Source organism: Mustela lutreola, chromosome 14 (assembly GCF_030435805.1).
Source record: "Mustela lutreola isolate mMusLut2 chromosome 14, mMusLut2.pri, whole genome shotgun sequence".
Taxonomy (NCBI): domain Eukaryota; kingdom Metazoa; phylum Chordata; class Mammalia; order Carnivora; family Mustelidae; genus Mustela; species Mustela lutreola.
The window spans coordinates 22,003,877-22,017,068 of NC_081303.1; the positions used below are offsets into that span (position 1 = coordinate 22,003,877).

General features: G+C 38.8%; 1 protein-coding gene across 3 annotated transcripts in view; it reads left to right on the plus strand.

Moving 5' to 3' along the window:
- HMCN1 (hemicentin 1) overlaps positions 1-13,192 on the plus strand; it is a 475,982-nt gene that overhangs the window by 431,235 nt on the left and 31,555 nt on the right. For 2 of the 3 annotated variants that reach the window (XM_059145201.1, XM_059145202.1), the window contains exons 90-96: positions 3,862-4,032; positions 4,190-4,360; positions 5,226-5,396; positions 5,555-5,725; positions 9,207-9,356; positions 9,681-9,818; positions 10,972-11,093. In XM_059145201.1, the coding sequence (XP_059001184.1) occupies positions 3,862-4,032; positions 4,190-4,360; positions 5,226-5,396; positions 5,555-5,725; positions 9,207-9,356; positions 9,681-9,818; positions 10,972-11,093 (1,094 nt within the window). Of the gene's footprint in view, positions 1-3,861; positions 4,033-4,189; positions 4,377-5,225; positions 5,397-5,554; positions 5,726-9,206; positions 9,357-9,680; positions 9,819-10,971; positions 11,094-13,192 lie in introns of those variants that run through there. The other variant, XM_059145204.1, reaches the window with a different exon arrangement.

The following is a 13,192-nucleotide window of genomic DNA, read 5'->3' on the forward strand; positions in this document are numbered from 1 at the left end:
ATCTCTTTCCAGTGAAAAGTTTAGTGACATATATTGCTAGCTGGGCACAGACCATAGTGGGAGCATTTACCCTTCCCACTTCCTGAGAGGTGGTTGTTACGTTTATCATCATACCATTGCAAAATGCGCAGGTAGGCTAAGAAAGCCTTTCTCATCCAGGGGTATGTCAGATTCTCAGAGATAGGGGGGATTTTCTTTTTATACATTGTTGTAATCAATTTGCTAATATTTCATTGAGGATTTTTTTTTATCTATGTTCATGAGAGAAATTTACCCATAGTTTTCTTTTCTTGTAGTGTCTTTGTCTGGTTTTGGTGTTAGGGAAATGCTAGCCTCATAGAATAAGTTAGAATGTAATCTTCCTGCATCTGTCCTCTGAAAGAAATAGTGAAGTATTGGTGTAATTTCTTCCTTACGTGTTTGGGAAAATTCAGTGGTGAACCTATCTGGAATAGTGCTTTCTGTTTTGGAAAGTTATTAATCTTTTTTTTTCCTTTTTTTTTTTTTTCCGTGTGTGTGTGTGTGTGTGTGTGTGTTTCTTCTTTGGATTTAACTTTCTGTTCTTTTAATTTTCTGAGATGGAGACTTAGATGATTGATTTGGATCTTTCTTTTCTAATATATGCATTCAGTGCAATAAATTTCCCTCTTAGCACTGCTTTTGCTGCATTCCACAAATTTTATAAGTTGTGCTTTCATCTCTATTTAGTTCAAAATATTTTTAATTTCTCTTGAGATTTCTTCTTTGACTTGTGCATCACTTTGAAGTGTGTTGTTTAGTCTCTGCATATATGAAGATTTTCTGGTTATCTTTCTGTTATTGATTCTCTTAATTCCACTGCGGTCTAACAGCAGATATTATATGATTTCTATTCTTCTAAATCTGTTAAAGATGTATTTTATACCCAGAATGTGTTCTGTCTGAGTGAATGTTGCGGTGAACTTTAGAAGAATGTGTATTCTGCTGTTGTTGGATAGAGAAACCTATAAATATTTAATTGTATCCAGCTGATCAATGGTGATGTTAAATTCATCTATTTCCTTACTGGTTTTCTGCCTATTACCTCTGTGCATTTGTGATAAAGGAGTGTCAAAGCCTCTAGCTATGGTAGTAGATTCATCTGGGGTTTTTTGGGGGGGAGTTGTTTGTTTGTTTTGTAGTTCTGTTAGTTTTTGCTTCACAAAGTTTGACTCTTTTTAGTAAGAATTTATTCTTAAGGGACGCCTGGGTGGCTCAGTGGGTTAAGCCTCTGCCTTTGGCTCAGGACATGGTCTCAGGGTCCTGGGACTGAGCCCTGCATCGGGCTCTCTGCTCAGCGGGGAGCCTGCTTCCCCCCCCCCACCGCCTTCCTCTCTGTCTACTTGTTCTCTCTCTCTCTCTCTCTCTCAAATAAATAAATAAAATCTTTATAAAAAAAAAGAATTTATTCTTAAAACTGTCAAACTTTCAGAAAACTTACAGGAATAGTACAGTACAATAATAAGATTCTTACTTAGGTCCAGAGTCCCTGCTCCTAAGCACCATGCCCTATTGCTTTTCCAGAATCAGAACTACAACTTCATGTAGCAACAAATTTATCTATTACATTTTGCATTTTTCTTTCATACTAATTCCTCCATAGCTCTCTTCTTCTGTATTATTTATATACCACAATGTTTTATACTTTATCTGATTTATATTATCATCCTAACTTTTTTTTTCATTTCATTCATAAAAAAGAAACATTTTAACTCTACCACATATTGTGTCATTAAATTAAATTCTGGTTGGGGTGTTCTGTACTGATTTAAAAAAAGATAAAATGTCTTAAGATAAACACCTCTATTTATATGTAACAGAAACTACACAGATAATAAATGAATAAGCATCACCCAATTGTAATCCTCCAATTTAAAAAATGCATCAGTGGGTTTTGTTAACCAACAGCCTTGAAAATTGGGCATATTTTCTGGAATAGAAGATTTTTTCAATCACACAGTACATATATCAGTAATCCAAATTAATAAAAAAGTAGTTTTGAGTAATATCTGCCTTATATTTAAAGGCTTTGCTCTTTTCTTTTTTTCTTCTTCTTTCTTTTTAGAGTTAGTCAAATACTTTTTAGTCCAAATTCTCATCAGCTAAAATAAAAAAGCTCGTCTTTATCTGCAAAGTACACAGATACGTAATAAATCAACTAGAAAATAGTTAACTGAAAGAAAATCTAAGGTGTGTTTTAAACAATTTTCTAGGGGCGGGCGCCTGGGTGGCTCAGTCCTTAAGCGTCTGCCTTTTGCACAGGTCAGGATCCCAGGGTTCTGGGATCGAGTCCTGCATCAGGCTCCCCTGCTCGGCGGGGAGGCTGCTTCTCCCTCTGCCTGCCCCTCCCCCTGCTTGTGCCCTCTCTCTCGCTCGCTCGCTCTTGCTCTCTCTCTCTCTCTGACAAATAAACAAATAAATAATCTTAATTAAAAAAATTTAGGGGTGTGTGGGTGGCTCAGTGGGTGAAGCCACTGCCTTCGGCTCAGGTCATGATCTCAGGGTCCTGGGATTGAGTCCCGCATCAGGCTCTCTGCTCAGCAGGGAGCCTGCTTCCCTCTCTTTCTCTGCCTGCCTCTCTGTCTACTTGTGATCTCTGTCAAATAAATAAATAAAATCTTAAAAAAAAAAAAATTTCTAGGGGCTCCTGGGTGACAGTTGGTTAAGCTCAGGTCCTGTCTCAGCCCCACATTGGGCTCCCTGCTTGGCGGGAAGCCTGCTTCTTCCTCTCCCACTCCCCCTGTTTGTGTTCCCTCTCTCACTGTGTGTGTGTCTCTCTCTCTGTCAAACAAATAAAATCTTAAAAAACAAATAAATAAATAAATGAATACACTATTTTCTTAACAAGGCAACCAAATGATAATTTCATTACTTGGTTTTCAGCTAACAATTTTTGTGTCTGATCGGTTGTGTTAAGAGAATATTTACACACTGACCTGAAGGCCTATTTTGGCTTTTATCTTGGTTCGTATCTTGGTTCAACTGGGTGACCACAAAAACATATTTTATGAGCCCTGTTTCTAGAAAGTACCCTTAAAACAAAAATGTTGCTTGATACTGACTTATACATGAGAGAAACCATAATGTTGACTCTTAGCCCATGCACCTGGTAGGAAACACAAGGTTGTTTCAGTCTTACGGTTAGATGGTGTAATATGTTAGTTACCAAAAGGAAGGCCTTAATATCACTCCATGGAAACTACTGGTCAGATTTTTGGTGTTTAGGAAGCAGGTGAGTGAGTTATTCAGAACTTTTAATTCATGAACATTATGTAATGGAGACAGTTTTTCAAAGAGTTACAACTGTGCAAATCATCATGTTGTTGAAGGATCTAAGTGTATTTTTAAACATGAAGCTGAATCAGGCTTAGAGATGTGGTCTTGAGTCTAGGGTCCAAGTTATCATTATGGAAACATTTGTATTATCTATAACTGCATCTAGATCTGTTATACAGCCTTGCTCCTAAGTTTCTGGTTCCTTCCACTTTTCCCAGAGCACAAAGCACAAACTAATGCTTATCTAGGATTTTTCAACTTAGATTGTGTTTACATATGGTAGTTTGATTACATTCTGTTTTAATAAAATAGTCTTTTTGGGTAATAGTAAGCATTCATTTTGGCATTAGGTAGCCTTCTGAATTTTCCTATAAATACTAATTCCCATGAAAATCTAACCAGAAGGAGAAAAGAAGAACATTATTTATGTTTCCTTTGGTTCAATTTCAATTATTTTAGATTCCAGGCTAATTTAGCTTATTACTGAGTTAATTTACTTGTATAATTTTGTTTATTTAACAAATGTGGTGCTGTGACTTGCAACTATGTCCCTTGGGATATTTGTAGTTCATGGAGCATGGAGCACTTGGCAGCCTTGGAGTGCTTGCAGTGAAAGTTGTGGCAAAGGTACCCAGATAAGGACAAGACTGTGCAATAATCCACCACCATCATTTGATGGATCCTATTGTGATGGTGCAGAAACACAGATGCAAGTTTGTAATGAAAGACACTGTCCAGGTAAGAGAAATACAATGTTTATACCCCTAGTAAATTGACATCTACCTCTTATCTGAGTGATATGACAATAAGAATCAATGTCAATAAGAACATCACCCAACCTAACAATGCTCAGGGTATTGTAGTAACAGAGCACATATATTTTTCCTTAATCCAGTTGATGGAAAGTGGGCACCTTGGACCAGTTGGAGTGCCTGTACCGTGTCCTGTGGAGGAGGTGCCAGACAGAGAACAAGGGAGTGCTCTGATCCTGTCCCCCAGTATGGAGGCAGCAGATGTGAAGGGAGTGATGTCCAGAGTGATTTTTGCAATAATGACCCTTGCCCAAGTGAGTGTTGGAAATAGTGAGTCAACATTATACTTTCTTCACATTCTGTTACGACCTTAAGTCCTTGAAGTTATAATATATTGGCGTGCCTGGGTGGCTCAGTCAGTTAAGTGTCTGCCTTTGGCTCAGGTCATCATCCCAGGATCCTGGGTTGGAGTCCCACGTGTGACTCCCTGCTCAGTGGGGAGTCTGCTTCTTCCTCTCCATCTTCCCCTCCCCCCTGCTCATGTGCTCTCTCTCAAATAAACAAATACAATCTTTAAAAATAAAAAATTTAAAAAGAAAAAATCATACTGTTACTTGATTCATCTGCCTTTGGTTTGCAATATCAAAAATGTTTTATAGTTGCTGCTGTGTCTATATAATACCATCGATGTAGTTGATTTGTATAGACTAGGGCTATGTCCTATTTCATTTTCCTCTCTAGGACCAGCGGCAGAGTGCAAGGACAAGAACACCCTTACATACCTACTGTTAATGACATTGATGATATGTTTACAGAGCCAAGCAAGTGGCTTTTTGCCTTAATTCTGTCACTACGCTAGATTTTAAGACCCTAACAGCATCTGAATCCACTGTGTCTAGATTTTATAGTCTTGACTCATCAAGAACAGAGATCTTGTCTCATTCATATCCTTCAGTTCCTGGAATAGTATTAAGACTTAATAAATGTATGCTAAATAGAATCTCTCAAGGACTAGAATGTATCCCCAGTTTCCAGTCAGAACAACAGCCAAACCATCTGCCTTCAGAAGTTGCCTAGTCATAGATTCATATATTTCTTCTCAGTTCCTGGGGAGCGTCTTACCATACTTTTTGGATGAATGTCATTGTTTAGCACTTCTCCGATGGTTCTCTGTTGTAGCTCACGGTAACTGGAGTCCTTGGAGTGGCTGGGGAATGTGCAGCCGGACATGCAATGGAGGGCAGATGCGGCGGTACCGCACATGCGATAACCCTCATCCCTCCAATGGTGGAAGAGCTTGTGGGGGGCCAGACTCGCAGATCCAGAGGTGCAACACTGACATGTGTCCTGGTGAGCCCCCCTGACTCCTGGCAGTAGCATAAGTAAAGCATTTCACTTACTGCTCCTTGTAGCAGCCCCATCATTTCCTTTCTTAAAATGGAAGTTGTATAGGTGGGGAGATTTGAAAACCAATGGGTTAATACTAGCCACTCCATTCTTGTTCACAGTGGATGGAAGTTGGGGAGACTGGCATAGTTGGGGCCAGTGCTCTGCCTCTTGTGGAGGAGGTGAAAAGACTCGAAAACGTCTGTGCAACAATCCAGTGCCATCTAAAAGTGGGCGCCCCTGTCCAGGAGATGCTACTCAGGTGTCCAGATGCAACATGCAAGCATGTCCAGGTGAGCAACTAAGTTAGGATTTGGTAGAACCATTGTTAGCTTATGTGCAGCCTTCTTGAAGATTACAAAATGATATCCCCCTAAGCCCACAAATTGTAAAATGAACTGTAAATTAATTGTAAAATGAATAAAAAGAACTAGGAAAAATGTATTTTTTCCCCTTTCAAGTTGGTCTGTACCAAAGCTTTTGGCTGTATTTTAGCCACCACTGCTCACCCCCATCCAGGTCTCCTTATAAACGATATGGTCTGTACAGCTGTAACTAGTAGTCCTAAGCTTGAGGGACACAGGGGTTTGGAAAACTGGGGAAAGCCAGGCTGAGATTGCAGGCTGAAAAATGAGAGTGGGACAGAAACTGAAAACTTCACGGAAATAAACAATTAGGGGACTACTTTTTCATGGATGGAAATATGGAGAACATGAATGTGGAAAGTAAAATAGGGGCAGGTTCAGTTCTAGGAAAAAGAGTAGGGGGAGTTCAACTATGATAACCCAAGTCATACAACATGGCTGCATATTGTAAGTGATGTAAAATTTCAGAAGGTGGGGCACCTCGGTGGCTCATGTGGTTAAGCATCCAACTCTTGATTTTGGCTCAGGTCATGATCTCAGGATTGTGAGATGGAGCCCCTCATTGGGCTCTGCACTGGGTATGGAGTCTGCTTGAGATTCTTTCTTCCTCTCCATCTGCCCCTACCCCTTCTGACACACATTTTATCTCTCTCAAATAAATAAATAATCTTTAAAAAAAAAAAAAGACCAAAAACTGCAGAAGGCATGAAGCCAGAATTCTAGAACCTATGAACCTTAGAAAGAGTTTCTTGGAGTCCCACGAAATGGTGGATAATATTAAGGTTGCTTGTCTCAGGACAGATTTCCTAAAGGCTATAAGAAAATTAGGAAGAACAGTTTCACACTGTTAAAGTGCTAAGATACCACTGAACTTTCCAGAGTCTTAAGGTTGCTTTAGAAATAAAATGTCTGAAAATCAGGAGGTCTCATTTGGCAGAGTGAAAGAGAGGAGTTACGTGAAGGGGTTTATAGGATCTAGAAAAGCTAAAAGGATGAGTGTTTATCAGTCAGCTTTCAACATATCTTGTCAACATGTCAACTGATTACCAGGGGTTTTGAGGTTCTAACACGTAGGCATGGTGACAGTCCTAGTTTTAATTGAGACATTTTGTAGCTCCTGAACCTTATTACAGGTCACTGTCAAGGGATATTGCTCATCTAAGGGGAATTATTCCATCATGGGTACAAGGACCCCAATTGCAGAAGGAAGTCCAAATAGGTAGACAATTTGGATTATAGAGTCTGGCAGAGAACTTCGAGGATCCCAATTAACTACCCAGAACTAGGAGACATCTGTTGAATGCTGGGATACATGCTTCTCTGGAGACTAGAGAACCAAGGTCAAAATGGTAAAATGACCCAGGTTAAATGACCCAGAAAACTAAATGAATTAGTGATCCTTCTACTCCCTTTCTTGCTTAAGAGTAAAAATAAGAACCAAAATGGCCTCCCAGGTCCTGATTGGCCCTACGGTTTACTTTCCGGCATCATCTTGCAGTATGGTTTCCAGCACTCTCCATCCTTTTCTCCTTTTGGTTTCTCAGATATGGCAAGCCACCACCTCTCAAAAGGGTGCCCCATGCTATTTCCTCTACCCAGAAAGCCCTTGTCCTACCTTCTCTGGCTTAGTTAAGACCTAACTTTCTTCAGATCTCCAATCTATTTTTAGTTTCTTCTCAGACTCTAGGTAGTAGATATCTCATATATTAGTACATTTCAATTTTACATTTATTTGTGGAATTCTAATTAATGTCTGTCTCCCTCTTTCAGATATAAGCTCTATGAAAGCAGCCCTCATGCCTTGTTTTTTTCTTTTTTATTATTGTATCCTTGTATATTATAGTCTATGTGTAAATGAACAAATGAATGTAATACAGAACATGAAGGTTGAATCTATGTGAAAAAACAAATGTATTCTCTCACAAATAATCAAAGTAGTGCAAATTAAAATGGTGAAATACTGTACTTACTGATTTTTCTGAGATTGAATACAATTGTATTTCTCCCTGGTATATAATACAGAATAATATCTGAAATATCTAGTGATTAAAAATACATATATAGGGGTGCCTGGGTGGCTTAGTGGTTTGGGCTGCTGCCTTCGGCTCGGGTCATGATCTCAGGGTCCTGGGATCGAGCCCCGCATCGGGCTCCCTGCTCTGCAGGAAGCCTGCTTCCCTCTCTCTCTCTCTCTCTCTGCCTGCCTCTCTGCCTACTTGTGATCTCTGTCTGTCAAATAAATAAATAAAATCTTTGAAAAAAAAATACATATATAAATATGAAGTAATGAATATTTATGAACTTTGTTATCAGCTTCTTCCCAGTATGTTCCCTTCTCTTGCTAAAGCATGCAGCTCCCTTAAAAGGCTACCTATTCTGTGTCAGTAGCTAGTAATTTTGTTGAACAATGGAAAGAAGGCATAAAATGCCTGTAGAGATGCTTTTTTAAAAATGTGTAGTTGTTTTCAACCTAACTGTCTCTGTATGAATTTTATAGCACTTTCTGCTTTTAAAAGTAAAGTATAGATATTAAGGAAAAGTTGGTAAGCCTTCCATCTGAAACCCAAGCCTGAACGATACCTGTTAGATCCTCCACACATATGTAGACAACGAGCTCAGGAGTTGTTTAGAGGTGATCCCGCCTTTCCTTCTGTGCTCTCACGAAGAGGCAGTAGGTGAAGGAGCATGGGTCTTGATTCTGAGCACATCTGTGTTCAGATCTTCCTTTAACCACTTATGTCCCTGAACTTTATTTTCCTAGTCCATAAACTGTGGCCATCTAAAATGACTTTGTAGGATTTTTGACTGGATTAAAAGAGTTAACTTATATTAAGTGCTTAGTATATAGTACACGACATGCTCAATAAACCCTCATTATTATCATTTCATCACCATCAACAAAAACCTTCTTTATTTTGGCTTTGGGGCTAGGGGCTGATTGTAGTCTTTGGACTGTGAAATAATGCCACTATATATATAGATTGGAAGGACCCTAGATTTATGTGGGATGATGAGTGTTACATGAAAGTAGAATGTTTTGAAAGCTTATTTATTTCACTCTTAAATTCAGATGTCATATGATATTTTATTTTATTTTTTTTTAATATTTTATTTATTTATTTGACAGAGAGAGATCACAAGTAGGCAGAGAGGCAGACAGAGAGAGAGAGGAGGAAGCAGGCTCCCTGCAGAGCAGAGAGCCCGATGCGGGACTCGATCCCAGGACCCCGAGATCATGACCTGAGCCGAAGGCAGCGGCTTAACCCACTGAGCCACCCAGGCGCCCCTCATATGATATTTTAAATGTTTGAAAGATTTGTAACATCTTTGAATACTGGCCTTCTTTTCTCCCCTGTAACATTGATGAAATTGTTTCCTTATCCAAGAATGTTTTCTCTTCCCGCAATAGGTGGGCCCCAGCGAGCCAGAGGAAGTGTTATTGGAAATATTAATGATGTTGAATTTGGAATTGCTTTCCTTAATGCCACAGTAATAGATAGTCCTACCTCTGATACTAGAATAATACAAGCCAAAATTACCAATGTACCTCGCAGTCTTGGTAAGTCTCTGCTTAGAAAATTTGTTAATAGCCTCTTTTTAAAATCTGTTATTCTTCACTTATTTCTGCTTAAAATTTCTAGATGATGCCACTACTAAATGATTTGTATGGTAGTCCTTAGTTCTATCCCAATGGTAAATTCTTAAAGACAGGTGAGATACTGATACTTATTTTGCTGTTACTCAAGATTATTTAGAATTCATCCTTATATGTAGAAGGCTCTGAAAATAATTACAATTCATCCTTATATGTAGAAGGCTCTGAAAATAATTACAATTCATCCTTACTTATCCTGTCACACTTACTTGTCACTTTCTTCTTTAGGCCCAGCAATGAGAAAAATAGTTTCTATTCTAAATCCCATTTACTGGACAACAGCAAAGGAGATAGGAGAAGCAGTGAATGGCTTTACCCTCACCAATGCAGTTTTCAAAAGAGAAACCCAGGTGGAATTTGCCACTGGTTAGTGCCAGCTGAACTTAATATTGTATTACTATAAAAAATACGATTGCCTTAAAAGTTGCTGGTTAAGAAAAATACGTTTATATATACTCCTCTAGAGAATAATTTTAAAGTTTTTGATGTAGTCTTATCATACATGATGTAAAAGCAATTTCATGTTTCTCTGTAAACTTTTACTGGCATGGATCTATACGAGGCCTTGTTTTTTTTAAACACTATAGTGATTTTTTTTTTTTATCATCTTTTCTATATATTTTCTCTTTAAATCCTCAGAGAGGGTTTTTAAAGGCCAAAACACAGCAGGAAAATGAGTCATTGCTATTAAGTAAAGACTTGTGTCTCGAACTTGAGGTTCATCTAGGATACCTTATAGTGATTTTTTATGAAAAAGGTGGAAGTAAAAATAAGCAAATTTACAGACATTTCACTTTATGTTAGTCTTAATGAATATGTATTAGCTATTCATGGCCCTTTCCAAGTGCATACGTATTTTTATTGACCTCCATTACAAGCCTCTTCTTGAAGAGGTGGACAGCCTCAGTGGTAGTGCTCTGTGAAGAAGGGCTGAGAAAGGGGCTTCAGCCAGCCTGGAAGACAAGCGGGTCTTTTCATGGTCATCTGCTTATGAAGATGCCCCTTTGCTGCTTCTGGAAGCACCAGAAAGAACAAAGCCTTATGGCTAGAGTTCCGGTTACTGCCAGTCCACCTGGTGAAGCTGCCTGTCCCTTCTCATAGACAGTCTTTGCAGAACTGTCTTGCTATTGCTTGTGAGTTTAAAGTGTGGCATCCTGGTCACCTGGTTGGCTCAGTCAGTAAAGCCTATGACTCTTGACCTCAGCGTCATAAGTTCAAGCCCCACATTGGGCACGGAGCCCACTTAACAAACAAAATAATAACAAAATAAATAAAGCGTAGAATCTTTCACATAACCATATGCCACATTTTTGCTGCAGAAAAAGAAGTTTTAGAACATACCATTCAATGAGCCCACTTCTTTCATTCAGGGACTAAATGCGCATTTAATTCTTCATGGTCTATGCTTATTGAAGTTTGAAGGAAAATAACAGCTGAACTGATATGTGAGGTAAATCTGCTCGGTGCTTACACCACCATATATTTTTTGCTGTTAAAATGAACCAATTGTAATCCCCAGGAGAAATCTTGCGGATGACTCATGTTGCCCGGGGCTTGGATTCTGATGGGGCTTTGCTCCTCGACATCGTTGTGAGTGGCCATGTCCTCCAGCTTCAGTCACCTGCTGAAGTCACTGTAAAGGTAAAATGTCAGGATAACTTGCCTTCACTGGTTTTTGGTAAGAGCAGAAATCGAAGACTCGTAGAAAGAGCGCAGAGACCTTATGTAGTTTCCCTTGCTTGCTCAGGGGAGTAAATCAACCATTAAGGTTAGAAATGCCTTGTTTGTGTTTGTATAGAAATCCTCAGGAATAAGTCTTTATACACTGTTACTGGTTTTATCACCAGTAATACTTACTGGTTTATTACTGGTCCTGCTTACCGTGACCAAGATCACTGCTATCTGGATGTAGGTCATCTGTTTAATATTCTGCAGATAAAAAGAATATATAACTGTTATGTAAAAAGTTTTGTATATCACCCATAAAAGTATTTCAGAAACTAAAGAATGATAATCACCCTTTCATGCCCTTTTCTTTGCACTTGACCTACAACTTTGAATCCCTTATTAAACTATAATTGATGACAGTAAAATCAGGAAATCAATATAGTTACAATTAAAAGCTTCAAACTTTATTTCCTGAGCACTATTTTACAATTACAATTTTATTTAGAGCTACAGTTGACCCTTGAACAGTGTGGGGGTTGAGATGCCAGCTCCCCTGGGCATTCAGGAGTCACGTATGACTTTTGATTCTGAAAACTTAACTACTAGTGGCTTACTGTTGACTAGAAGCCTTACCAATAACACAAACAGTCAACACATATTTTATATGTTATATGGATTATATACTATGTTCTTAAAGTAATCTAGGGAAAAGAAAGTGTTAGTAAGAAAATCGTAAGGAAGGGGCGCCTGGGTGGCACAGTGGGTTAAAGCCTCTGCCTTCGGCTCAGGTCATGATCCCAGGGTCCTGGGATCAAGCCCCGCATTGGACTCTCTGCTCAGCAGGGAGCCTGCTTCCCTTCCTCTCTCTCTGCCTGCCTCTCTGCCTACTTGTGATCCCGGTCTGTCAAATAAATAAATAAAATCTTAAAAAAAAAAAAAAAGAAAAATCTGTGGGACACAACAAAGGCAGTCCTAAGAGGAAAATATATAGCGGTACAAGCCTTTCTCAAGAAACAAGAAAGGTCTCAGGTACACAACCTAACCCTACACCTAAAGGAGCTGGAGAAAGAACAAGAAAGAAACCCTAAGCCCAGCAGGAGAAGAGAAATCATAAAGATCAGAGCAGAAATCAATGAAATAGAAACCAAAAAAACAATAGAACAAATCAACGAAACTAGGAGCTGGTTCTTTGAAAGAATTAATAAAATTGATAAACCCCTGGCCCGACTTATCAAAAAGAAAAGAGAAAGGACCCAAATAAATAAAATCATGAATGAAAGAGGAGAGATCACAACTAACACCAAAGAAATACAAACTATTATAAGAACATACTATGAGCAACTCTACGGCAATAAATTTGACAATCTGGAAGAAATGGATGCATTCCTAGAAACATATAAACTACCACAACTGAACCAGGAAGAAATAGAAAGCCTGAACAGACCCATAACCAGTAAGGAGATTGAAACAGTCATTAAAAATCTTCAAACAAACAAAAGCCCAGGGCCAGACGGCTTCCCGGGGGAATTCTACCAAACATTTAAAGAAGAACTAATTCCTATTCTCCTGAAACTGTTCCAAAAAATAGAAATGGAAGGAAAACTTCCAAACTCATTTTATGAGGCCAGCATCACCTTGATCCCAAAACCAGACAAGGATCCCACCAAAAAAGAGAGCTATAGACCGATATCCTTGATGAACACAGATGCGAAAATACTCAACAAAATACTAGCCAATAGGACTCAACAGTACATTAAAAAGATTATTCACCACGACCAAGTGGGATTTATTCCAGGGCTGCAAGGTTGGTTCAACATCCGCAAATCAGTCAATGTGATACAACACATCAATAAAAGAAAGAACAAGAACCATATGATACTCTCAATAGATGCTGAAAAAGCATTTGACAAAGTACAACATCCCTTCCTGATCAAAACTCTTCAAAGTGTAGGGATAGAGGGCACATACCTCAATATCATCAAAGCCATCTATGAAAAACCCACCGCAAATATCATTCTCAATGGAGAAAAACTGAAAGCTTTTCCGCTAAGGTCAGGAACACGGCAGGGATG